This window comes from Lissotriton helveticus, chromosome 7 (genome assembly GCF_964261635.1).
Source record: "Lissotriton helveticus chromosome 7, aLisHel1.1, whole genome shotgun sequence".
Classification (NCBI taxonomy): domain Eukaryota; kingdom Metazoa; phylum Chordata; class Amphibia; order Caudata; family Salamandridae; genus Lissotriton; species Lissotriton helveticus.
In genome coordinates this window covers 183476536-183503911 of record NC_136068.1, presented here as the reverse complement: position 1 = coordinate 183503911, position 27376 = coordinate 183476536, and the positions used below count along the sequence as shown (strand labels likewise).

The following is a 27376-nucleotide window of genomic DNA, read 5'->3' as shown; positions in this document are numbered from 1 at the left end:
TAAATGTTGTTTATTATATGGTACAACTATAAGGAAAACCTCTTTTCAAACCCAACAAATGTACATTTGGCAATAGCTCTGTTAATCCATTATCTGAACAGCACAAAAATAAGTGAGAACATAAATTATATTTTTCAAGTGATTTGAATTTATTTTGTACAAAAATATTTTTTATCTTTTTAGTATATCATCGCGATACCTTGGACACAGATCGTGGTGTATTCAGTATCGGATCTCAGAGTCAGGAAGTCCCGGAATATGCGGCCATCTTGAAAAATATCATTTATGTTCTCACTTATTTTTGTGCTGTTCACATAATGGATAAACATAGAGCTATTGCCAAATGTAAATTTGTTGGGTTTGACAAGAGGTTTTCCTTATAGTTGTTCATGTTCATGTTCATTCCCCCTCCTCTTGAACCCCAAAGTAACTAGGGGGTGCCTTAGCTTCACAGCGTTTATTATATGGTACCCTGCATCCCATCTTGGTTGTTTATTTTGAAATGGAGGAAAATGTGTAATATCTTCCCCATGCCCATCCTTCCAGAGGTCTGTGTCGACTGTGCAGATCATAAGCGTTTTAAGCATTTGAAGTGCTGGAGGGTCAGTTGAAGACAAAGGCTGTGCACTTAACATCTACTTCTTCTGATCTGTTATCAGTGTGTGTCTCTTTCTATGTACTCCGTTACCAAGAACAAATGAAAACTGATTTAAGAAACATTTTTCTGGTCCTCTTTAGAAGACTGGTTGAAGGTCAGGTCCACAGTTGGTGCCATTGAAAGTCGGTCATGGGTTGAAGGGGATGGTTAGTTATGTTATGGGTGGCTGCCATAAGTGGCCTTATAGTTATCTACTGGTGGGTGAGGTCAAAGGCTGGTGCTTGAAAAGCCAGCCGTGCGGCTGATTCAAAGCATTAGGATCTTAGGCTAGTGTCAGTGGCATTTGATAATAGATTGTATCTTATTGAGATCAAATTCACTATATTCGGTTTTCGTTTCCATTAAAAAAAAAACATAAAAGCATAATACACAGATATAAATTTATACATTTATAAATTTTGAACGTGCTATTTGAATTCATTTTTAAAAAGTAACAAAATTCCTATTATCTCTCGTATCTTATTGAGATATTTTCTGGGTTTGTTTCCCGAGGTAGGTACAGCGGTTAAAATTGATGAGACTGTGTGAAGAGGTTGTGTTGGATTAATAGTTGTTAGGTGGTCATTTTTATACTGAAGGTGCCAGGACTTGGTAGTCTATTGAAGAGTTTTGTTCCTATTATGCACCTGTAGGATCCCATAGTGGTTTGATGGTAGGTTTGGATCATCTATGTGTGCTAGTTGTGTCAGGGCGTGGTTAGACTGGGTATCCGTCTGTGGCTTCTTGGAGGGTTTCTTTTGTATGTTCATGTTAGTGCGACATTTCATGTGCTAATGTTGTTTTAATAGTTACTACTGAGATAATGTTTAGGTTGGTCAAGATTTGCTTTTGAATTATGCCACAGCACTATGCATGAGGTTCAGTCATGGTGGGTGTAGATGGGGTTAGTATTTACAGTCAGTAGTTTGTAGTTTACTGAGGCTGGTCTGGTGGTTGTAATTGGGCTCAGTTGTGGGTTGCTTGTAGTCTGTTGTTTTTGCTGCGGCTCAGGCTGTGGGAGTGTCTATTAATGTTTAATGATGTGCTTTGGGTTGTTACTGATAAGGATCAGATGTTTGAGGCTGCTGGTTAAGTATGTTTTCTCATAGTTTGCTGTGATTGGTTGGTTGCTTGTGATTGTTAGTGGTTCAGGTTTGTGTGTGATATGTTGCTAGATTTTATGTCATTGGTTGGTGAATTTTAGCTGCATTCTCTTGTGAGCTACTGATAGACACTTTTGCTAATGGCTCTTCGTGAGAAGATTGTGGGAACTAGTGAGTGTGCCAGACAGTTTTTACAAAAGACAGATGTGGTTATTCTTACAGGTGCCAAGGAGACTGTGCGAGATTACAGTGGCCGCTTACCAGCACAGTATTTAAAACCAGAGGGCTCAAGAGATGCAGGTGCCACACATACTCGTAAGTAATCATTGTACAGGAAAGAGATGAAGATATGAATGCTTATTGGTTCGTGAGTCAGTGAACCGCAACATGTGGGTGGTGGAAGTGCTGAAACAACTAAGAAGATTTTGCAATGTTTGCAGAAGTGACTCATCCTAAACTACTAATCTTAACTTTCCACTCTACACCTGATTTCGCTTAATTGCTGGAGTTGGTGGCATGCTTTGGTTTTTCTTGCACGACTGCTTTTATGCTGCCTTTTATGTGTACTTGAGTGTACCTAGTCCGCAACAACTGAATACAATTTGTATGGTCACATTTATACGGTCCCTGGCAAATACGTGTCTTGTCAATGGTACACAAGATTTGTGTACATGTATGAACGTGCCGGGTCTATGCATGTTATATAAGCATGTGTGATAGATGGGACAATGAAAAATAAAAATCGGTTGCTGACTTAAATAGCTGTGGGTATTGGACTGCATGTTTGCCATCGAAGATTGGCTGCTACCGCATTATGTCTCTTTGCATGCTATGGTATTAACCCTGCTCTTCCACTTTTTTTCTTCAATCTTTCAGCTCTTCTTGTTAAATTAGACTTTCTTTCCTGTTGCTTCAATTATTTCTTGTTGGTACTGTCTTCCTCTTTAATAACCCGTTCTGTTCCCTCCCTGCCCCTTTCTCTCCTTATCCTCGCCACTCACCCAGTACCTCTCTCCCTCGCCTTGTCATTCTACATCACCCCTTATCCTTCTGCCTCTTTCCCTTCTTACCTTCGTTGACTTGCTCTTGCGTTTTCACTTGGCTTTGCTTTTCTCTCCATTTCTCGTTACTTACCTTGCTCAAACTTTCTCTCCTTTCTCCCATTTTCTCTCCTTCCATTTTTTGTCCCTTTTCCATTGCCCCGCCATTTTCTTTCCCCTTCCTTCACCCCATTTTCATATTCTCCACTGTACCTTAATTGCCCCCTCCCCCGGGATGCACTTCGTCTCTCTGCTTTTAGCTCATCTTCCCTTATACGCTCGTGTCTCTGTCCTTGAAGCTCTTTTCATCCTGGGTTCTTTTCGACCACATTTTTAGGTTTCGCTGGAATAGCATCCGAAGGATGCGTCCAGCTGGAGACGTATAGCTGGCCGTCACGGGGGAATTAGGGACAAGAGGGTGTTATGTGGATTTGGGTGCGCGCACGTCCAGCGCCGCGCCGTGCACATCCCCGGCTCCTTCTCGAAGTTGGCACACATGCGCGCGCATATACAGACACAGACAGACAGACACTCGCTCGCTCACACACACCCCCTCCCCCCCACAGTCATCGGCCTCTTTTAAACTCACGCGCATACACACACGCATACACACAGACTCCAAGACACATACACTCCAAGACACATACACACACGCACGCTCGCACACATACAGAGCCCCCCGCCGCAGCTCTTAGTGCAAATGGCGGACTCGAGACAGCCAGAGAATGCCCCCGAGAGCCACCAAGGCGAAGCCCCACTCACCGGCTTCCTTAGTGCGGCGGCTCTCCTCTCATCGGCAGCTGCAGGGCTCCTCTATGCCGGTTACCACGGGCTCTCCCTCACTCGTGGAAGGTGCCGGCAGCAGGACTCTTCCTCCCTCCTTCTCAGGGCAAGTGCACCGGGGCGCAGGGTAGGCTCCTGTCTGCTCCGGTGCTCAAAACAGCCGCGGCTCTTCCGTGGGAGGCGGGGTAGGCTCCCGCCCTCCTACTTCCGGTTTCCGGTTGTCCCGCCCGGCCTGCCTGACTTCCTGGTCGCAGGCCGGCGGCGATGTTCGGTTAGTCCCGGGCTGCGGCGGTGATGCGGGGGGGGACTCGAGGGGTAGTCTCCCTCCAGAATTTAATTATAAAGCGAGGTGACACTCGCTACAAGTGGAAATACGCCGCAATTTGGGGCAAATGCCGGGTGGGCACCGGCTTGTTTATATAACGTAATACTTGTATGTGACCTTTTACTTAGTGCTGTGTTTTTAGCAGAAAATAGAGCCAAATCTACTTGCAATTGGATTCGAACTATAATCTCCGGATTTTAATGTCTGCATCTACTCTCCATTCTCAATAAAAAATGACACTTGAATGGCAGTAAGGGTATCACAATTCATTTGATTCTGCCTCCCAGCCTGCCCTCTCCACTTTATATTTGCATCTGCTCACTATACTGGTCCTGTTCTCTGCCTTCACCAAACAAAGCCTTAATTATTATACTAGGGTGGCATTAAGAGTACTAGAATCTCCTCATTTCCACTTTCCGTCGTTATATTTCAGTCTACTTGCTTTGCTGGTCCTGCTAGTTATTGTAGGCCTCTGTAGCTTTTGTGAACTTGTGTGTGATATATAATGTTTTGTGAATAGTAGGCATGCTTCAATTATTCCCCTGTGTGTGTCTTTTTGTTGTGTTTGTGCTTTGACTTTACAACAATGTGTTACAAGTTTAGTTTTCTTCCTAGGCTACATATAGCATCACTGCATTTCATACGCAACTCTGGTGCTTGCTTCCTGTTTAAGAGTAGAACTGAAGTATGGGCAAATAAAGTACACAAGTCGGGTGACATGTTGTGTGTGTTTCCTCTCAACTAATTGAGAAATGCCTCTTGCTAGTATTTCTGCTTTATGGACGTTGTTGTGGACTCGTAACGAAACATGCAGAGATTTATTGCTAATGAACTCTTTGCTTTTGGGTTAAATGTGCGACCCACTAGAAAGGTTTGGATGGCAATGTCCAGTTTTTATAGTTTCTAATACTTTGCGTCAACCCACATCTCGGCACTTCAGAAATGAAAATGTGTAGCACAGAGAGATGACACATTTTGTTAAGAGGACCACAATTTTGGCACGGAAGTGAAGATTAGAATTGTGATCTGATCCTTTCAGAACTGATGACAGAGCCTATCGCCCTCACTCTACCTATCTATCTATCTATCTGTCTATCTATCTATATATCTATCTATCTATCGCCCTCACTCTATCTATCTATCGCCCTCACTCTATCTATCTATCTATCGCCCTCACTCTATCGCCCTCACTCTATCTATCTATCGCCCTCACTCTATCGCCCTCACTCTATCGCCCTCACTCTATCGCCCTCACTCTATCGCCCTCACTCTATCGCCCTCACTCTATCGCCCTCACTCTATCGCCCTCACTCTATCGCCCTCACTCTATCGCCCTCACTCTATCGCCCTCACTCTATCGCCCTCACTCTATCGCCCTCACTCTATCGCCCTCACTCTATCGCCCTCACTCTATCGCCCTCACTCTATCGCCCTCACTCTATCGCCCTCACTCTATCGCCCTCACTCTATCGCCCTCACTCTATCGCCCTCACTCTATCGCCCTCACTCTATCGCCCTCACTCTATCGCCCTCACTCTATCGCCCTCACTCTATCGCCCTCACTCTATCGCCCTCACTCTATCGCCCTCACTCTATCGCCCTCACTCTATCGCCCTCACTCTATCGCCCTCACTCTATCGCCCTCACTCTATCGCCCTCACTCTATCTATCGCCCTCACTCTATCGCCCTCACTCTATCTATCGCCCTCACTCTATCTATCTATCGCCCTCACTCGTCGCCACCACAACATCACTCAGCATCAATCTGTGCAACGATTCAACAACAACTGGTTCAAATATGTTCTTTCAATGTTTCAAGCTTTATTACAAATGTCACAAAAAGATGTTAATATTTCACTTCTGTTCTTGGATTTTCATCACAATAAAATACACTGAACATAATCTTCACAAAAGTAATTTACAAAAGTTTACGCTATTGCCATTATAAATTACAATAACTTTTATATAAGTACTAATTATTTAAAAAAATAAAAGCCATTGTTATTTGTAATATCAATACATCTAAGTCATGTAAATACAACACATATAGCATTACAAATGCTATAGATGTCACATTTGCGAAAGTTAAAACTATTGGCATTGTAAATGACAAAGCTATTAATTTTGCTATTTTCAAAACCAACACATAAATTAAAAAAATTGTCATTTACAATACCAATAGCTCAAACTTTCCTAATGCGAGACCTATTGCATTGCAAATGCTTGTTTTCTTTGCGCCAATATTGTTTACCTCCCTCGAATCCTGGGACATGCTCGGAGTTGCGGACACTGCTAGGTAACTGATTGTGTGCTCAGTGCTTGATATTTAGAAAGAATGTGTGTCCTTTAAACCCTCGTTTCAATTCCATATGTATTCCCTCGTGTCTGCATCTTTTTGTGTCCCCCTTTTGTGTGCGGTCACTGTATTTACGTTGTGCTCTCACCTGTGTCTTCATCTCCTGCCTATGTTTGCTCACTATTGGTTGTGCTTGTGTAGCATTGCTCCTACTGTCACCTCCCTTGCTCCAGGTTGGCAGCTGTTTGCAGTGCTTAGTTTCACTAACCTATGCTAGCGATATGGGTGCTCAGAACTAACAAACAAAATAATAGATTCCTCTTTTAGTCTACAATTGATTGATAAAACACAAACCTGGTCTCACTCTCTTGGTTTTGCAAAATTAAAATGACCAGAGTCATTCTTTAAATTAAAATGGTGGGCCAATCGATGTAGAGCAAGTTACGACCAGGAATATATTGGTTCTAGCTGTTTGTATGGAATCCATTTGTTCCTTTCGCATAATACCATAATTATATGGTGGATGGCACTACCTCGTCACTTTGAATAGACACTATATTGTCATAGTCAATTATTTTAAAAAAAAACACTGTCCTCACCATTCAAATGTGTAAAGTGTTCTCTTTTTTTTTTGTAAATGAAGCAGTGTACAAAATACCCAAGGCCACTGGAATTATGTGATTGTGCGGCCTGTGTTTATTGCAAATTTATGTATTTTCCACAAGATCCACCATCTGCTGTATTGGATAATCTGCAGATTTTAACAAAAAAAACGTGGTTTGAGCTCAGATGGTTAAAAAGTTACTGAAAACGCAGCAACACATGTATACAGTGGAAGGCCCTTTGCAAAGGTTGTCTGGTCACCTTTTTATTGCGGATTGCTATATTTGTGTGTTAAACTAGCACTAACAAGGTACAACCTTTTCCCAGACAGTGTTAAAAAGGGTAAAAATTATTACATAAAGAAGTAATATTATCACCAAATGTGCTGCATTATGCCACATAATTTGCTTTTTCTTGCAGTGTAATTTAAGTCAACCATGCCGCATTATTTAGGCCTCCCCTGCCGCATAATTCCAGTGGTCCTGAAGATAACTTTGTAAGCGAGGTTTCTTAATTGCATAGGTCCGTTCAATACGACTTTGGATCCTGGAATTTTCATTTCTACTTCATGAAGAGTGATACTCTATGATAAGTATCCACTGAGGACAAGTGAGACCCCTCTCTTAAATGGTGAAAAATAATGGTGTGAAAAATAATCTTCTCAGGTTCCATCTTAACACCAGGCTAGTGTCCCTCTGAGATGCATGGGCCCCCTCCCAGTCCTACACTGTAATACTCGCGGAATGAGGCTTTTCAAGGAACGTCTTAAACCATTCATTCTTGCATTGTTTTCTGTCCTACTTGCTGTCTCACTAGTTAGCACAGGACCATTAAATCTTCTAATATCGGTGCTAAGATTGGATTTTATTGGGCCACTTTCACCTCAGTCTGATTTTAATCTATGGGTTTGGCTCTGCTGAAATTAGTCTATAATTTTGGAGCAGGGACCCCTCGTTTGAAGTTACACGACAGGGGTCCCCTTGAGGTTTCTAAATCGAAAGCTGTACCCTGGGACCACTTTGAATAAAAGTTCTTCAGGAGACCTGGTTTTCAGCTGAATCCCAACTCTCAACTGCTTCTGACTGTGAAAGACACATCATTTTACTCACTTCCAACCTTAACTTTCCGTGATAAGATTATGGCTTCTCTGCAGCTTTGGGAGCCTATAGAACCTTCCCCTGGGTGAAAGCACTGGTGGTATTCTCACAGTCAGATCCCAGTCTGAATGTAATCATTGGAGCATAACAATTGGAAGTCTGTTTTAAAGAACTTTTAATCTAAAGTCAAAGTCAGACCACTCCCCACTGGACTGTCTCTCATTGTCACTTCTACCAAGCAGCTTTTAGACCTTGGAAACCTATCAATACACTTCATGTGCATTACACTGACTTAACCTATGTCTGTGTGGGCTTTGCGTGATTGTGTTGCCACCCCATGACTGTGTCCTAATACCACCTCTCTGTCTGCTTATCCGTTGGTTGTGTGCATATATCCTCTACCATCTCATCTTTGTTTGGTTATATCTAAGTCTAGCCGCAGATTCCTTACCCTAGAATTATCCCCAGGTGCTAGATTAAATCTGGAAATTATTCTACAGCAGTATTTTTGCACGTCAGTAGAGGGTGCCGGCTGTCTCTGCATGAATTCATCCACCAGATGTGACGTCAGAGTCCATATAAGCCACCCCAACCCACCCTTGACGCTCTGATGCCAGATTCTTCCTTTCTGCGCTTCCAATCAGATCCAGTGTGTGGTACCTCTGGCCTTTTTTGGCATACCTCGATGTTGTCATCGGAATGGTGTGCTTTTTTCTGGATATCTTCAATGTCCTGGGGACTGCAATGTCGAGCCCTCATCCTATATGCGAATGGTGCACTCGTGTCTTCAGCTTCCTGTCTTCGGCTTCCATCATCGGTGCTGCACTGTTCCCATGAGACACAGGGTCAGACTGATTTGCATATGGCCATGTATGAACTGGGGTGGCAGAGTGGGCTAAAGAACGGTGATGGATCAAACCCAGATCTGTTGACTGGGTGTGAGTGTTTAATTGGTTCAGATGCTCCGTCCATCACCACCCCCTTTTGTACCGCTGTGTTCGTCATCCCTTTCCCAGTCCTGAGGCAAAATAGCCGGGAGCTGGAGGTACTTTTTTAAAACACAAATTGCACTTTGATTTTAGAATTTGCTTTTAAAACTGTGTGGTGTCACTCACCCTTTTCTGTGTTCCTTCGCGCATCTGCTCAAAGTCCTTAGCGCACAGCCGATCTTAAACGCTGTTCGCGCTCTTCCTTCTCCAGCGGCCGCCATCAGCACAGGCGTGCGCGCTGGCCACGCCTACTTAGGCCACGCCCCCTGACTGGACTATAAAAACGCTGCATCTTCTAGCGCCTGACAGATCCCTTTCCCAGTCCTGAGGCAAAATAGCCGGGAGCTGGAGGTACTTTTTTAAAACACAAATTGCACTTTGATTTTAGAATTTGCTTTTAAAACTGTGTGGTGTCACTCACCCTTTTCTGTGTTCCTTCGCGCATCTGCTCAAAGTCCTTAGCGCACAGCCGATCTTAAACGCTGTTCGCGCTCTTCCTTCTCCAGCGGCCGCCATCAGCACAGGCGTGCGCGCTGGCCACGCCTACTTAGGCCACGCCCCCTGACTGGACTATAAAAACGCTGCATCTTCTAGCGCCTGACAGATCCCTTTCCCAGTCCTGAGGCAAAATAGCCGGGAGCTGGAGGTACTTTTTTAAAACACAAATTGCACTTTGATTTTAGAATTTGCTTTTAAAACTGTGTGGTGTCACTCACCCTTTTCTGTGTTCCTTCGCGCATCTGCTCAAAGTCCTTAGCGCACAGCCGATCTTAAACGCTGTTCGCGCTCTTCCTTCTCCAGCGGCCGCCATCAGCACAGGCTTGCGCGCTGGCCACGCCTACTTAGGCCACGCCCCCTGACTGGACTATAAAAACGCTGCATCTTCCAGCGCCTGACAGATCCCTTTCCCAGTCCTGAGGCAAAATAGCCGGGAGCTGGAGGTACTTTTTTAAAACACAAATTGCACTTTGATTTTAGAATTTGCTTTTAAAACTGTGTGGTGTCACTCACCCTTTTCTGTGTTCCTTCGCGCATCTGCTCAAAGTCCTTAGCGCACAGCCGATTTTAAACGCTGTTCGCGCTCTTCCTTCTCCAGCGGCCGCCATCAGCACAGGCGTGCGCGCTGGCCACGCCTACTTAGGCCACGCCCCCTCTCTTTAAACATGTGCAGGCACAGGAAGCGCAGCGGACGAGCGCAGCGGGAGCGCCGTTTGCGCGCCGAAGGCAAGCCCGTCTGTGCCCGTCCGGGCCCGAACGGACCCAGGCCCAGGGACTCTGCCAGATCCATCTCTCAGTCGTTTGACATACTCAGCAGACACGCTTTTGGATCTCAGACCTACAAAAAACCATGGTTGTCGCTACATTCATGATACAGGTAAACCTTTCACAAGCTGCCCGCGGTGCTATCCAACCACTCAAACCATAGCCAACCCCAGTCTTCAACTGGGTCTTCTCAACTGTCGTTCTCTCCCCAAGCACGCATTAGAAATCAATGCATTGATCGAAGTTCAAGGCTTAGACGCATTATTTCTCACAGAAACCTGGCTCTCCGACAACACCGACGCGGACGTTGTATCCGCCCTTCCCCGAGGTTACCTCATCCAAACCCTCCATAGACCAAAAGGAAGAGGAGGTGGGTTGGCCATAATTTACCGGGAACAGCTTACCTGCAGAACCAGCGACGCCCAAATTGATTACTGCGAAAGCTGTCACTTCTCCCTTCAATCTTCCCCAATGCATTCCCTCTCGGGGCTTTTGATCTATCGGCCCCCAGGTACTCCTGGGAAATTTCTCAATGCAGTTACCGAAACTACCTCCCAACTAGCCGCCTCTGTTTCCAACTTCCTCATCGTGGGCGACTTAAACCTTCACTTCACAGATCCCACTGACCGATCTGCTTCGGACCTACTAGTGGACTTACTGTCACTTAATATCAGGTTGGTCAATAACGAACCCACCCATGATAAAGGGCACCTACTAGATCCCATCCTTACTAATGCCAATATCACCACCTGTTCACCTCTGTCTCTGCCTTGGTCTGATCATCTTCTAGTCCCCTTCTCATGGGAGGCCCCTATAGTGTCCACCCAGCCTGTGAAAGTCAAAGTCAACGAAAGACGATGGCATAAACTCATACCATCAGAATGGTCGGACATTCTCTCTAAAACTACCCCTGTACTGTCCTCCGACGCCATAACGGCCGATGAACAGTTCTGCTCCTGGATCACATCCTCCCTAGACATCCTTATCCCCAAAACCTCCTCCCTCAGACACAATAAGCGTCTACCATCAGCCCCATGGTATACTCCAGAGCTCAAGTCGCTACGGCAGGACTGCAAAAGAGCGGAGCGGTTATGGAGGAAAGAGAAATCCACCGCCAATAAGGACGCCTACTCTACCTCCCTATCAGCTTATAAATCCGCAATCGACAAGACAAAAAGTCGTTTCTTTCAGGAACGAATTGAAAAAGCTGCATGTTCAAGCAAAGAAACCTATACCATCCTGAAAGAACTGCTTAAGGTCCCTGACCCCTCCCCTAGAAACCCCCCAGACCCAAGGGCAGACCAGGAAAAATGTAGTCAGCTAGCCAATTTTTTCCAAGAAAAAATCCAAAAAATCCTTGACTCCATCCCCCCGACCAATGTGAGCGAGACCGAAGAGCCCCCTGACACTTTGATCACCCCCCGCCTAACCTCGTGGGGACAAATCACCCACGAAGAAGTAGAGACCACGCTCACATCCATCAAAAGCGGATCTCCTAGGGACCCCGCACCGCTCCGAACCCTTAAGGAAGTCGCTCCCACCATCATCCCTCCCCTCACCAAGCTGATTAACGCCTCTTTTCAACAGGGAGTCGTCCCACCCAGGTGGAAAGCGGCAGTCGTTAAGGCGCTGCTAAAAAAACCCTCCTTGGACCCAGCCGAACTAGCCAACTACCGACCAATATCCCTCCTCCCTGGGACCAGTAAGGTCGCTGAGAAACTGGCGAATAAGAAACTCTCCCAGTTTCTTGAATGCAATAATCTGCTAAAAAACTCGCAGACAGGATTCCGCCCAGGACAGGGCACCGACATCGCCCTCCTGGCTGCAGTGGAGGAGGCCAGAGCGCTCTTAGACGAGGGAGGATCAGTGGCAGTGATCCTCCTCGATCTAAGCGCGGCCTTCGACACCGTCAACCACCAACTCCTGGTCAAGCGGCTCAAGAAGGTAGGAGTAGAAGGCACCGCCCTATCCTGGCTTACCTCCTTTCTGGCCCAACGCTCCTTCCAGATCTGGGAAAACGACACTCGCTCCTCCGACACACCTCTCCAATGTGGTGTACCTCAGGGCTCCTCCCTGAGCCCCACATTGTTTAACATCTATATGTCCCCATTGGAGGAGGTCGTCATCCCGTTCGGAGTGAGCATTGTCAGCTATGCGGATGACACACAACTAGTTGTCTCCCTTTCCCACCCTAGCCAGCAGCCAGCGGACCTATTCAACTGCTTGACGCAGATCCAAGGGTGGATGAACAACTCAGCCCTCAAGCTGAATGGCTCTAAAACTGACATTCTCCTTCTGGGTCAGAAGGGACTCACCCTCCCTGTGAACATCTGGCCACCATGTCTGGGACCCCCCCCTGTCCCTAAACAGGAAGTAAAAAGCCTGGGAGTTTGGATCGAAACGGACCTCTCCTTCACCACGCAGGCCAAAAAAGTAGCAGGCACCTGCTTCGGGCTACTCAAATCGATGAGAAAGATCCTGCCCCTCCTTCCACCTACATCGCAAAGACTTCTCATCCAAGGCCTCATATTGTCCAGGCTTGACTATAGCAACGCCATATACCTGGGCGCTCCCGAAGCAACCCTAAACAAACTGCAGAAAATCCAAAATGCGGCCGCCCGGATCCTTACGCATACTCCGGCCAGAACCTCAGCCAAACCTGCCCTGAAACTCCTCCACTGGCTCCCAGTGAGGGAACGAGTAACATTCAAAGCCCTAAGCTTGGCCCATAGGCTACTGCAGAATCAGGGCCCGCCGATTTTGAGGAAATTCATACAACCCTACAAAGCCCCTAGATCTCTTCGATCGGATACGGAGTCCCTCATCGCCGTCCCTAGATTCAAGAAAACCCGCACGGGTGGTAGACGTTTCTCGATCCACACAGCGCGTCTATGGAACGCCCTTCCCCGAGACCTGCGGAAAGAATCGAACTACCTAAGATTCAGAAAACGACTTAAAACCCACCTGTTCCCTTAAACTCTAACCACCCCGACCTAATCAACTATTCGTTTTGCTTCTGTTAAAACTACTTCCCCCCCCTTTTTCCACCCCCAGCCCCCACTGGTGTAGGGTTCTTCAGCGCTGGGATACCTCAGGGTGACTACGCGCTCTATAAATTTTTAATAATAATAAGTTGGCAGGGTATGCTCAGACGCGAGTCCCTTGCTCAGGATTCAAGCAAGCCGGGCTGAAGACGGCTGAAATGCCAGAAACCGGTCCTCGAAAGCTTGTTTCCGGTCCAGGGAAGGCATGGCTTGGCAGTACGGACTGGACTGTTCCCATGAGGCACAGGGTCAGACTGATTTGCATATGGCCATGTCTGAACTAGGGTGGCAGAGTGGGCTAAAGAACGGTGCTGGATCAAACCCAGATCTGTTGACTGGGTGTGACTGGCTGTGAGTGTTTGATTGGTTCAGATGCTCCGTCCATCACCCCCCCCCCCCTTTTATACCGCTGTGTTCGCCATAAGTTGGCAGGGTATGCTCAGACGTGAGTCCCTTGCTCACTTTGCCACAGGATACAAGAAGCCGGGCTGAAGACTGCTGAAATGCCAGAAACCGGACCGCGGAAGCTTGTTTCCGATCCAGGGAAGGCATGGCTTGGCAGTTCGGGCTGAACTGTTCCCATGAGGCACAGGGTCAGACTGATTTGCATATGGCCATGTCTGAACTGGGGTGGCAGAGTGGGCTAAAGAACGGTGATGGATCAAACCCAGATCTGTTGACTGGGTGTGAGTGTTTGATTGGTTCAGATGCTCCATCCATCACCACCCCTTGTGTACCACAGGTGCACCGCATGACACTGATAGCCGCACGGTGGTCGACAGCCCCTCGCCGGTCATGGTAATCTTCTTCCTTCAAGGACCCCTCAAGAGCCAGCTCCCAAAGTCCTTCGTCCTTGGTGTAAGTCACGCTGTAGGCGGTCGGCGCAACGGCCTTCCCCAACTTTACCTTGTACACTCAGTGTCCCTGACTCGCCTCCTATTCCGCCGATATCAGAATCGGAGCAGTGTCTTCCACACCTTCCAATTTTTCCCAGGCTCAGTTAAGGGGCTACTATCTCTCCCTTCATGCCTTTTTTGGCTCTCATCCTCCCTCTGGCATACCTCTCGGCCCAGAGGAGGTCACCAAGGCTACGACTGACTCCACACCAACTTGACCTCTCTCTGTGTCAGCAGGCCCCTCCGGATCCGTGTTCGTCTCCCTTTTGGCTCCGGTGCACAGCCCATCGGGGTTCCCACCTCTGATGCCTATATTGGATCCTCTGCGCCAACTCCGGCTTTGACAGCAGCAATCGCCTCTGTTTTTTTTCTCCTCCCTGATGCCGAGGTGTCCAACTGACGTAGGTAATGGCACAGGTGGACAAGTCTCATTCGAGCTACATTCCTCCAATTTCTGAGGAGCCCCTTGCTTTTTTCTCCATGGCACACAGGTGTTTTGGTGATATGCTTGCTCACATCGATGAGCCTCCTCTGGAGTTTCATTGGGTCTTTGACCTTTGTAACGCTAGTGGCCTTGACTCTTCCCCCCCATCCTCGGGCCCGTTTTCTTCTCCTCACCTTGCTGTGGAGGCTAGCTCAGCTTTTGTGGAGAGTTGTTGTAGTTCTGGGGCTGCAGCTTCCTTCTATGTAAGTGGCCATTGATCCCTTACTTGAGGTGCTTCAGCAGAGCCAGCAGAGTACTGAGCCTGCACTTCCCTTCAGTGAAACCCTCTTTGATATATATTTTGGGCACTTAGGCTAAGCTTGTTTCAAGGGTCTCTGTATAACAGTCTATTGCTTATAGGCACCATCATGCCCCTGGAGACCCGCTCTGCCTTTTCCATCAGCCTTTTCGGTGAAGCTTTGTGGTTCAGGCTACTACAGCCTCCCCCGACATCAGTGCCTTACCTGACGTCCCTCCGGACAGTGAATCTAAAGGGTTGGACGCTTTGGGCCAATGTCTTTTTTGCTACCAGCTCCGCCTTGTGGTCCCTTAATACAATTTGTGTTTTGGGCAGTTTTTCACATGTATTGTAGGATTCGGTCTTGTGCCTTCTCCCCTCCGTCCCCGATGAGACTCGGGACGCTCTTTTGCTCAGTTGTTCCAGGCTGACTGTCAGGCCGTTACATTGCTGATTTGTGGTGACAAGGATACCACAGAGTCTGTCGGGCGGGCCATGGCCCTTTCGGTAGCTCTATGCCAGCGTGCCTGACTACACATCACTGGCGTCTCTGAGGCTGTTCAGTGCACCTTGGTGGACATGCCTTTTGATGGTCAATTTCTATTTGGCTCTCAAGCAAACAGTCGGAATGGAGCGAAATCCTAATACCTGATTGCCATACCATCCTCTTCCTCCCCCTGTACTTGGTCGGGTTGGAAATGGTCTCTTGCATTCCCTTATGTGTGGACTGTTATAAGGCAGTGCCAGTTAGTCTCTACTACTTCTTCTTTTCACTCATCGCCTCTGCTCTGCGTCTGGTGTGTCCCTGCCCTGCAGGTATTATCTTTTCTTGCATTCTACCCTGTTGATGACATGTTGTGGTTCATGGTGGATTCTCGGGACACCACTTACTTTTGACCCTGTTTCGTGTTTTCAGGCCTGGGAGCAGAAGTCAGCCTGGGACCTGGGTTCAATTCCCGACGCGGCAGGGTCGTGGACCTTGGTCAGCGGACTCGATAATTCTCACTTCGGTGCTTACTCTAATTAGGGGTTCCACTCGGCAACTCTGGGCATTAGCTTGCCTAATCTCCACAACGGCCCCACCAATTCCAGGGATGCCTGGCTCCACCTTGGGGACTCCCAGCAAGGGACCATCCCACAGGGAAAGCCAGGACGGGTTCCCCAGAGTTATACAGCGCCGGGACGCCCCGTTGCTGGGGCAGCTGTGCGCTTTACAAGTATACTACATTTACTACATTTACATCGGTGACTGCTTGGTATTCTTTGCTTTCTATCCCAGTTCTGCTTGTGGTACTTTCTTGGTATTGTAGGGATACACTGTTGCCTTACAGGTACTCCGCCATCTGTTTCTCACGTCAGAGTACCCTTAGAGGGGACTCCATAAGCAGTGTTTTTGTGCACCGTTGTGAGTCGGTACATGGTGCATGGGGGCTTCTGTCCCCCAGAGCCACCCACTCCGTTGTTTCTTCACATTGGCCAGGGTTTTAGTTTACTCTATCCAGTCCCCTTCTTCCCTTGCTGGCACTAGGGAATGATCATTGGTCTTGACCTAGAGTGCATTGTCCGGTACTCTCCTATTGGTGTCTCTTCTTCTCTCTTCAGGCGTTAGCACTTATTGTGGTAGTTAGAACTCTGCATGGACAAGATGGGCTCCTGCTGTTCTCTCGTTTCTCTCCAATTCCTTGCAATCATCCCATGCCAGTTTCTTGGCCTGGGTGTCCTATTCGCCTCCCCTACCGCTTCTGTGCCACTGCATGGCCTTTTTACCCTTGCATCTACCTTGGGTAAAGCTTAGTTTTTCCCTATGATTTGCGACATGTCCTTGACTCTTCCATTTGCTCCCCTACGTTTTGTTACTGGACTGGCTGTTCTTGGCTGTGCCTTCTCCCTCTATTGGGGTATATGGCTGTTTTTTCCATCCTTCCTTTTCGGATCTGGGTTCCTTGCTCATCCTTTCTTGGTTTGCTGGAACGAGGCTTGTGATCCCTTGGGATTCTCTTCCCCGGTGTTTCCTCCGCTTCTTGCATGTGCGGGTGCAATTCCTCCCCTTGGGGTTTCGTCTACCTTGTACTAGTCCCCATACCGAGTTAGATCTTGGGTGACATTGCGATGCTCACTTACGTTGCTCCCCCACTTGTTGACCGGGCACGCGGTTTTTCTGGCCTTCACGGTTGTTCGGCTCTGGGCGTTACCTCTTCATCTATTACTTCAGTTCTTACACTGGCCTTTGACTGTGCATTCAGTTGTGGCATTGGTCTTCCCAGGCTGTTTTCACTTCCAAAAGGCCTACTTCTCTGAGTAGGCCTCCCCTGTGTTGGCCCTATTCCACAAGACTCTTTTTTCCAGTCCTCCATTGGAGTCTCTCTTCTCTCTTCTGGCGCGGTTGTCTCTCCCCTGCGAGTTACTTCTCAGTTGTCTTTTAACTGCCTCATAGTGCTGTTCAATCGGTAGTGCTGCTTCAGTCTGCTTATTTGATTTTCTAGGGTGCATGTGGGGTTTCCACCCTACCATTTGCCTTTCCATGGGCTCTGCGGCTGGTTTGCAGCTCACTGCTGACTCGCCTTCTGCCCGACTGCTTTTGTGGTCGCTTGCATGTACCCCTCTTGGGCACATTGTTATTCTGTTCATGTTTATGTTTAGATAGATTTCCACATCTTTCTATCTTCATACCTACCTCTTTCTTTTATATTGTATTCTTCATGGATTCTGGCATTGCATAGCCCCAGAGGGCTTCCCTCGCGGTGTCTCTCATACTTCATGTGGTTTGGGGCTGTGATTGTGGTTTTGGCTTTCAATGCTTCTTGAGCGATTGGCTGGTGCCCTCTTCATTGCCTTGTTTTTCTAAGCCTCGGAGCCTTAGCGAATAGTTTTAGCTATTGTCCTTAGCCTCTCACCACAGTCTCTTGGACCGATTGACATTCTGGGAGGCACTGTAGTGCTTGGTTTCTATGGAGTGTTCTGCCCACTCGTCTTATTCTTCTGTCATTGTGTCCTTTCCCATGTTGTTGCACGGCTGCGGATTTGGTTCCGTACAGGGTTCTTCCAGAGTTTTCTGGTGGGATGACTTTTTTTCTTTTTATTTTATGCTGCTGAATGGCCTGGTCCTCGATGCTTCTTGGAATCGGTTCATAATCCGTCCTCCGGGGACGGTATTGCTGGGGTATCTATTCTAAGGTAAGGACTCTGCATCTAAATGTCTCTATCAGATGAATAAGTTACTTACCTTTGGTAATGCTTTATCTGGTAGAGACTAGATCTAGCTGTAGATTCCTTACCGACCTACCCATCTCCCTAAATCTGCAAACTGATTCACCCCTCCTTCCGGTTCCCTTCTTTGAAAGTAGTCATGGAAGAAACGGACGTCAGGGGAGGGCTTATATGGACTCTGACGACGTCACATCCGGTGGATGATGTCGTGCGGAGTCGACTGGCACCATCTACCGATGCGTAGTGGTTCTGCTATAGAAAAATTTCCAGATCCAGTCTGGTGCCTCGGGATAACTCTAAGGTAAGGAATCTGCAGCTAGATCTAGACTCTACCAAATAAAGCATTACCAAAGGTAAGTAACTTATTCGTCTAGGTCAATGTGCCCAGGTTAATATGTACTCGCCATCTGTTCTCCTCACTCCACCATTGGTGTGTCATAACCTCCCTTCTGTGCATGATCAGCCCACCCACTCCATATTTGTGTTTGTTCACACTTCAAATTTCTTGATTCTTTTCCTCATTAATGTTTTCCTTTTTGTTCTCGCAGTGTCACCTCTCTAAACCTTGTCTTTATGTACTTGTGTATTCCGTATCTAGAGTTCCAGCAAGCAAGAGGAGAACGCAGGAACCGGAAACTTGCCAGTTTGTTTCTGGCCAAAGGCGGCGGCCATTCTAAAAAGCGATGGGGATCAGCTGAAGATCTGGTGGAAGAGGAGGAGGAGGAAGAAGAAAAAGGGAACTCTCATCATCTTGCACTCCCCACCTCATACCGCCCAGTGCGCAAGTTCTCGCGATAACCACCAAGCCAGGGAGAAGAAGGTGCAATCGTGGATCTTGCCAGCGAAATCAACTGCCTCTATTATTCAGGCTGCTCGCCTATAAACAAACCTATATTAATCTTCAATGAATTTGGCCTCTTCTGCCCTCATAAACTATGCAACTCTTCATAGACTTCCCTGAAGCCCCCTACGTTGGCACTTGTGACTACAATCCCTTTACTTGATTTCGCACCATATTCTCCCCCCGAGATCCACGTACAACCTTCTGTACCAAGTATACCTTGCTCTTTGGATCCCAAATATCCTGGTCTTGTAAACCAATCCTGACTGAGACTTCCAAAGTTTAGTTTTACTGTCTATATGTTTCCTGCCGTTGTGCCTTACACATCCTGACAGCCATTCCACTGTGCATTATTTCCACTAATCACGTGCCCTGGCACAATAATTCCGAGATCTACTGCAGCTGTTTCTTTATCTAATGCACCCTGCTCTAATCCCACTCTACGCCCCTGTGCTGCCTGTGCTCTCCTTTACTTGCCCTCAGTGCTCACACCTTCTCTGGCTGTGTCTCAGTCCTGGATTTCAACACTCCATGGATCTGTGAGCACGTTTTCCACACCATGTTCTGCTGTTGCGCCTGTACGCCCAGGTGATGTAGCCCATAATTTGACGCACTTACTATCCACATATCCCTTGCCATTGAGAGAGAGAGAGTGTGAGTATCTTGTAACTGTATGATGTCAGCCCTAAGCAAGTTGCTAGGGTGTTCTGGGTGGGCCAGTGATGAAGAGGGCACATTAACTGATGCTGTCTCTTACAATGCATTTTCACATCATTTATCTTATGTTGTTCTTGACACAGTCACATACATTCAGATACATGCTGTCATGTATACCTGCATAGATTCTAAAAGACACAGAAACAGTACCACACACGTTTGCACTGACGTGCAAAACTCATTTTGTCACACAATCTGAATGATCAATCACAGACAGTTTTTGGCACTTATCTCCACGTAAGCGTACTTACGCATTGAGTGTTACTCACACACGAAAGCGCACACTCGGCTCTTGAAATGCCATGTTTTTAAAGTATACCTGCAAAGAACTGCTTCTCAGTTTATGCACATACATTGACGTCAAATGGGGTACTTAGAGGTCGCAGCTGTGACCTCTAGCTTGCTCCCTGCTACTCCTGGCACTTCCTTCGTGACCCTAAATTGCCTCCTCTGGGACCAGGAGTCGAAAAGGAAGTGTCAGGAGTAGCAGGGAGTAAGTGGAGATCACAGTTGCAACCCCTCACTACCCCTAAATGACGTCCATGCACAAATTGCCTATAAGCACCAGCACTGTAGTCTGCAAAAGCTAGAACATACCTGTAGTATTTTCTGATCAGAACGTGTTCGCTATTTCCACTGTTTGATTCCACAAAGCTTATATCGCTTATAGCGCCAAGAGCTGAACATGCGCTGTACAAATGGCCTATAACATAACATATCATCAGATCACTGCAGATTCAAGTCTTCTCTCTGGCATAATTTTTTATCTGCAGTGCAAACATCAGAAAAACTCCATCACTCTGGTATTTCACTGCAATATTGCAGTGCCTGTCTTATCGTAGAAAAATATAACGAGGGCTCCACATGAGCCCTACTAATGTGCCTTAAAATATATGTGCTTCCAGGTTACCATAACCCTGAGCACCACATATTATTCCTAGTCTAATTAATTAGAAATATTATCCAGGTGTTCTTCAGACCTGATTGCAATCCACCGGTTTCCCAATGTTTTTCATTCACAGTCGGTTCAAAATACAGCAGCTTGACCTACTTCCTTCAGGGGTTCCATAGCATAAGCCACAACAGTCCATTCCAATTCCTCTACTACACCCTTTCGTCTCTGTACCTTTTCTCTATGCACTAACAGTCCTTCCCTTTGCCACAGCCCTGGCTGTCAGGCCTGCAGAATATAGCACTTTTATGCTCATCAAACTTCTCATCAAACTTCTGTCTATGCACTTCATTCTTTATCTGCTGTTGGCCTCTTTTTGATTCTACACACCTACCAGCACATATTAACCCTGACTTTCAGTACTCCTGCCATTTCTTGCATCTCCTCACCCTGCCCCCCATTTCTCCCAGTGTACATATGTGTTGCATGCTCCAACTGTTGTAAACCTTCCTAGCCTCCAGGGTACGCTCTTTGTGACCACCCGTCTGCGGTCTGCCAATGTCGCCAAATCCTTGAGTAGTTCTCACTGTTCGTCCACCTCCTCTGACAGACCACCTAAGCTCTTCTCATTCATAGCATTTAGGGCCCCCATGAAGCCACCAGATCTCGAGATGGTGCTCTCTCTCTGACAGTCCTGCATATTTTCAATGCACCTCACTTCTGGGATCTACCACTATTTGCCGTAGCAGAGCTGGGAAGGCTGCACTTATTGCCTCTCCTTCACCAATGTTTCCTTCTTTTACCACTAAGTCGGGGTGTATAAGCTTTATTTTAAAATATATATTTATTATGAAGGCACTATGATGTATTTTAAAGAAACATTGTATTTCGTTATGCATTTTATACTTTAATATATAAATAGGAATATATCAAGTCTAAGTCCTTAATCTAAGTCTTTCCACGCTTCCCTGTCTGAAGGTTTAAGCTAAAATGTGTTATCTAGATTGAAAGGGCTTCTTTGTGTGATTTTTATTGGTCATACCCAGTGTGCAGGAGAAGGACAGTGTGCAAGTCCCGGAAGTAAAGAAGGGCCACACGCTCTAGTACAACTTTATCTGATATACTGTTAGGGGTTATCCTATTTGTGTCTTTGCATATACTAACTGTCCTTCCCAAGGTGCTATCTATCATTTATCCAGTAAGACTGATGCTGCAATAAGTTTCAGACAGCAGACTGTCTTTAACTAACATAGCTGCTGCCAGGTATGGGGCACATAAGATACCTAAATACAGGGGGTAAGCAGCTGCTGTTTCTTTAGAGGGATGTTTTGCGGGTGGTGAAAGTTTCAGGACATCTGACTGAATTACAGGGAATCTGACATGAGACCAAGAAATACAAGAGAAGAGAAAGAAATATAAAACACTGGTGGGTGGAAAGTAAACTGGAATCACAGGAGGTGTAAGGGGGAAAGAAAATCTGAAATATGGGAAATGGGACTCAAACAGCACCATTCAGCAAGGGGGCATCAAGTGAATGGTGGTGCTACTTATCAGATTGTTTTGATAGGTATTTGAAGGGGCAGGGAAAATATTTCACCACCACATAGCACAGGGTCTTTTTATACTGTTAGGCAGGAGAATGGATAAGACAACTTCTTTGGCTGCAGTACCACTGAAGGTGTAGTGATGGTTTATTGGCCCCCGGAGGCACTTGTGACCTAAAGTTTGTGTATCGAGACAAGATCGTCATATATGTATACCCACCTACAAATCCCATTATCCCACCTAAACCTTTCTGAAATGAGCATTGTCAAAGAGGATATGTCTCTCCTTATATTGACCTTTCCAAAAGACAAAAATGCTTGTTTACAAATGCGAAACAGCATTGGCAAAAAAAAACTGTGCAATGAAGCATATGTGCACATGCGTCATCAAATCACAAAAGAAGGGCCAGGGCCACGGCCAGGGGAGGTTTAAAGACCAGCGGGGGTTATCTCGTCAATATAACACCACGAAGAACAAAAGAACTCCTGAGTCTGCAATGGAAACAGACCTTCCATAGTGACAACAGTAAGTAGTGTCCTGTTTTTTAATCATGGCCCACAGACACACTAATAGTTGTTTCCTGACCATGTAGTCAGTTTTACCCTCATATTTTTTCTTTGTCAATGCTCTGCTGACCACCACACAGTGCTCATTATAGGATATTTATTATACCTCCATAAAAAACATCTGCAGAGCTCCTCCCTCTCAGTGAGGGAGTTGTAGCCCACACCGTGACTAGGCCTTATGGTGCAAGGAGGTTCCCTATGATGAAGCATGCCAACTACGGTGGGTGAGGGAAATCGTCCTTTAAAGGGAATAGTCCTGATGAGCTAGGTCTTTCTTTTTTCGTTCCTCCCTTTAGTCCTTCCTATTTCTGTTTCCAATACAGTCACCTGAGTTTTTTTGTGCTTCATAACATGCATCGTCACTAAGGGTGGGCGTAGTTGGCGGAGTACCACTACACGGAATTCTGCAGAATTGATAAAAAAACTCAGTGAGCTCTGCAACTCTGTTCCGTCTCACCCCAATTAATAAAACAGAAACCTCACATACCCTTGATAAAACAACGAGTATCTCTATCATTGCATGCAAAAATGCATATAGTCCTCTCACAAAAGTGAAAATGGAAATATAGCAAGCAGTGAGAGAGGTGATGATTTTGGTGTCCTCGCTAACCTAGGGAGAGAACCAAGCAGATGCCTTGAACACAAAGAGCACATCATGCTGAATGATTGGTGATGGTCCCATCCTCCTAGGACCACCCCAAGCACAGTTATGGGCAAAAATAAAATCCCAACCAAAGGCCCTGCAAAGCATTATGGGATGAGATTCTATAGTGTAGTGTAGAGCCCAGACCTTCGGGGTCGAAACAAAAGTCCGGCACCGACCCCCACCATTCATCCCCGAAATAATCTTAGGCTGCGAACACATCAACGGTTTCGACTCCGGAACTGAAAATATCTGAAAGAAACAGGTTAGTATTAGATTCCTTACCTTAGAATATCCCCAGGCGTCAGTCTGGATCCGGAAACTTTTGCGTAGCAGTACCCCTGCGCGTCGGTAGGCGTCGTCTGCAGGCGTCGCCTGCGGCTCCGCGTCGTCGGCGTCGTGCGCCGTGATGACGTCGCTGGAGTATATAGACGCCGCCTCCGCGCGCTGACGTCAGTTCTTCTTTTTTCCGCGCCACTTAGCGCAGATCCGAAGAGCAGTACTCCGGTCTTTGACCAAGTTTTTGTTATATCTAACTCTTCTTCAGGTGCCGGTAGGATGCCTGGTTTTAAAAGTTGCGACGGGTGCGACCGCCTGATGTCGGTCACCGACCACCATCGACTCTGCCTCCGGTGTCTGGGCCCGGACCACGACGTGGAGTCCTGCGTCGACTGCCGGGCCTTGACGAGTAAGGCTAGGCGGGAGCGGTCCCGCAAGCTGCTCGAGCTCCGGGTGTCGGCCCCGCGTCGAGAGCGGTCCCGGTCCGGTCGGAGGTCGAGGGAGCGGTCGAGAGAACGATCGCGGAGCCGCCATGAGCGCTCCGGGAGTCGCCACCATTCCTCCGGTTCCTCAGGTAAGCGACACAAGAAGTCGGGGTGTCGTCATCGTACCCCCGACGCCCGCGTGATGCGGCCGGGGTTTCGGGTGGCTCCACCCCCGCGTGGGTCGCCGACGCCGTCTGCCCCATACCCGTCGGTCCCTGGGGAAGGCGCGTCGCGCGAGGAGATTGAGGAGTTCCTCATGGCTATGAGGGCGATGTCTCCTCCGGCGGGGCCTACGGCGCCTGCGGGCCCGTCGGTCCCGTCTGGGGGCCCGAGCGGTTCGGGTGCACCTGCCCCGACGCCGCCGGGTGCTCCGGCCCTGACGCCGCCGGCGGCTCCAGCCCCGGCGCCGCTGGGCCCTTCAGGGTCGTCGCCGGCTGGTCAACCGGCCTCTCCGGCGCCGATTCCATCGGGGCAACCCGTGGTGCCGCCTCCGCGCGGCGCCGTGACTCCGCCGTCGGTTCCGGTCTGGGCTCCGGCGCCGCGCGGCGCCACCCCCATTCCCTCTCTGACTCCTGACGCGGAGTCGGACCGGCGTCGTCCGGCGCCGTTTGGGCCCCTTGGCTCCGAGGAGCCGGTCTATATCGTTGACTCGAACTATGGCGATGAGGACGATTATGGAGAGGGTTGGGAGGGGTCTGAGGACCCTTTGTCACGAGCATGCCAGTACGACGTGGACTGGGTAGGTGACTAAGGTGATGCCAGTGGTCTGGACGAGTCGCCTAACCCTGGGTTTGTCTCGCCTCCCACTGTGGCGTCGGAGGCTGGGGCTGCCTATTCGGTGGTACTGATGAGGGCTGCCAAGGCCTTGAGCCTTGAGCTCCCCGTCGCTAAGGTGAAGCCTAACATCCTCACCGAGGTATTCAAACCGCAGTCATGCCCACAGGAGCCTCTGCTGCCGTTTAATGACGCCCTGACGGATGTCCTTTTGGGCACCTGGTCCAGGCCCGCTTCCGGTTCACCTGTTGACCGAAACGTTGCCAGGCGTCACCGTCCGTGTTCGGACGACCCTGCCTTCCTCTCCACCCATCCCTCCCCGGAGAGTCTGGTGATCCAAGCCTCCACTTCCCAGTCCGCATTCCCGACGGCCCCGCCCGATCGGGAATCTAAGCGATATGACCAATTTGGCAAGAAGGTCTTTTCGTCTTTGAGTGCAGGACTGCGGTCTTGCAATACCGCATGCCTCTTAGGCCGCTACACCCACTCTCTGTGGGATACGGTCGCGGAGTGTCTGCCGCAATGCCCGCAGGAGGTGCGGGACAAGCTCAACCAGGCCTTGATTGAAGGCCGGGACGCGGCGAGGTATTCCATACGGTGTGGTCTTGACACGACCGACTCGCTGGGACAGGCTATGTCCACGACGGTGGCGATTCGTCGCCATGCTTGGCTGAGATCCGCCAACTTCTCGCCGGATGTCCAGAATGCCCTCATGGACATGCCTTTCGATGGCAGTCGCCTGTTCGGTGACAAAGCGGACAACGCGCTTGAGCACTTCAAGGACTCCAGGGTCACGGCCAAGTCCTTGGGTCTTTCGACCCAGCGCCAGCAGACGGGTTCGTTTCGCTCCTTTCGTGGCCACGGAAGGGGCGGTCCCACACGTGCTGCCAGCCACGCACCGCAGAACGCTCCTCAGCGCGGTGGCGGCCGTGGATTCCGCCGGGGTGGCGGTAGGGGACAGCGGCGAGGTCAGTCCACACCTCCCCCCGCAGCAGCCTCCAAATCTTCCTAGTCCGAGCTTTCGGGCCCATGGGACGCCAGTGGGTGGCAGGGTTCGCCATCACCACTCCCGCTGGCTGTGGGTGCTGCAGCTCGTCCGAAGGGGCTACTCCCTCCCCTTCGAGTCCACTCCTCCAGCCATGCCACCGCAGAACCACCGTGTGTCGGGGGACCACTTGACACTTCTGCAGGAGGAAGTTACGGCCCTCTTGGCCAAGGGGGCCATCGAGCGCGTTCCTGGGCCAGAAGTAGGGTGTGGTTGCTACTCCCACTACTTTCTGGTACCCAAGAAGGACAAAGGGGGCCTAGGTCCTCTCTTGGACCTACGGAACGTCAACGGCTTCCTCCGGAAGGAGAAGTTCAAGATGTTGACTTTGGCTCAGGTCTTGGCTGCTCTAGACCCTCAAGACTGGATGGTAGCGTTGGACTTGCAGGATGCGTATTTTCACATCCCCGTCCTGCCGGCCCACCGGCGTTACCTGCGGTTCACGGTAGGCCACGAGCACTTTCAGTTTATCGTGCTCCCATTCGGCCTTACCAGCGCCCCACGGGTGTTCACGAAAGTGATGGCGGTGGTCGCAGCTCATCTGCGCCGGTTAGGGGTGTCAGTCTTCCCCTACCTCGACGACTGGTTGTTGAAGGCGGGCTCGCCCCAGACAGTCGTCCACCACCTTCAGATGACGGCAGACCTCCTGCACGAGCTGGGGTTTTCCATCAATGTGCCGAAATCACACCTGTGTCCCTCTCAAAAGCTCCTTTTCATCGGAGCGGTTCTCGACTCGGCGCAGTTTCGGGTTTATCCTCCGGAACGGCGGGTCCGGGATATTCAGGCTCTGATTCCCATCTTTCAGCCGTTGTCCCGGGTTTCGGTCAGGTTGACTCTGGGGCTGATGGCCTCCTGCATCCTTCTGGTGCATCACGCCAGATGGCGGATGCGGGCTCTGCAGTGGGACCTGAAGTTTCAGTGGGCCCAGCATCAGGGCAACCTGTCCGACCATGTCCTGATCTCGGAGGGCACTGCGAGACAGTTGCAGTGGTGGCTTACGGACCGCGATTGGGTCAGGGGCAGATCCCTCTCCCTTCCCCAACCGGAGCACGTAGTTGTGACGGACGCGTCCCTCCAGGGCTGGGGAGGCCACTTGGGAGAGGCGGAGATCAGAGACATCTGGTCTCCGGCGGAGTCCCGGCTCCATATCAACATGTTGGAGCTGCGGGCGATTCGCCTAGCACTGAAGGCATTCCTCCCCTTTGTCAACGGGAGTGTAGTGCAGGTGTTCACGGACAACACCACCGCCATGTGGTACTGCAACAAACAGGGCGGTGTGGGGTCGTGGACCCTTTGCCAGGAGGCTCTGCGCCTCTGGCAATGGCTGGAACGTCAGGGCGTGACTCTGACGGTTCAACACCTGGCAGGTTCTCTGAACGCCAGGGCGGACGAACTCAGCCGTCGGTGCTCGGTGGATCACGAATGGCGTCTGAACTCGGACGTGGCGAACGGCCTCTTTCAGCAATGGGGAGAGCCTTGGTTAGATCTATTCGCCACCGAAGAGAACGCGCAATGTCATCAGTTCTGCGCGTTGGAGTTTCCAAGACGGCACTCGCTCAGCGACGCCTTTCGGCGCGAGTGGAG

General features: G+C 48.9%; 1 protein-coding gene across 1 annotated transcript in view; it reads left to right on the top strand.

Moving 5' to 3' along the window:
- LOC144768331 (uncharacterized) overlaps nucleotides 1–21384 on the top strand; it is a 43195-nt gene extending 21811 nt beyond the window's left edge. The window contains exons 4-5 of the mRNA XM_078651909.1: nucleotides 1963–2055; nucleotides 18604–21384. Coding sequence (XP_078508035.1) covers nucleotides 1963–2055; nucleotides 18604–18803 — 293 coding nt within the window. The 3' untranslated portion in view covers nucleotides 18804–21384. The remainder of the gene's footprint in view (nucleotides 1–1962; nucleotides 2056–18603) is intronic.
- The last annotated feature ends 5992 nt before the right edge of the window (nucleotides 21385–27376 follow it).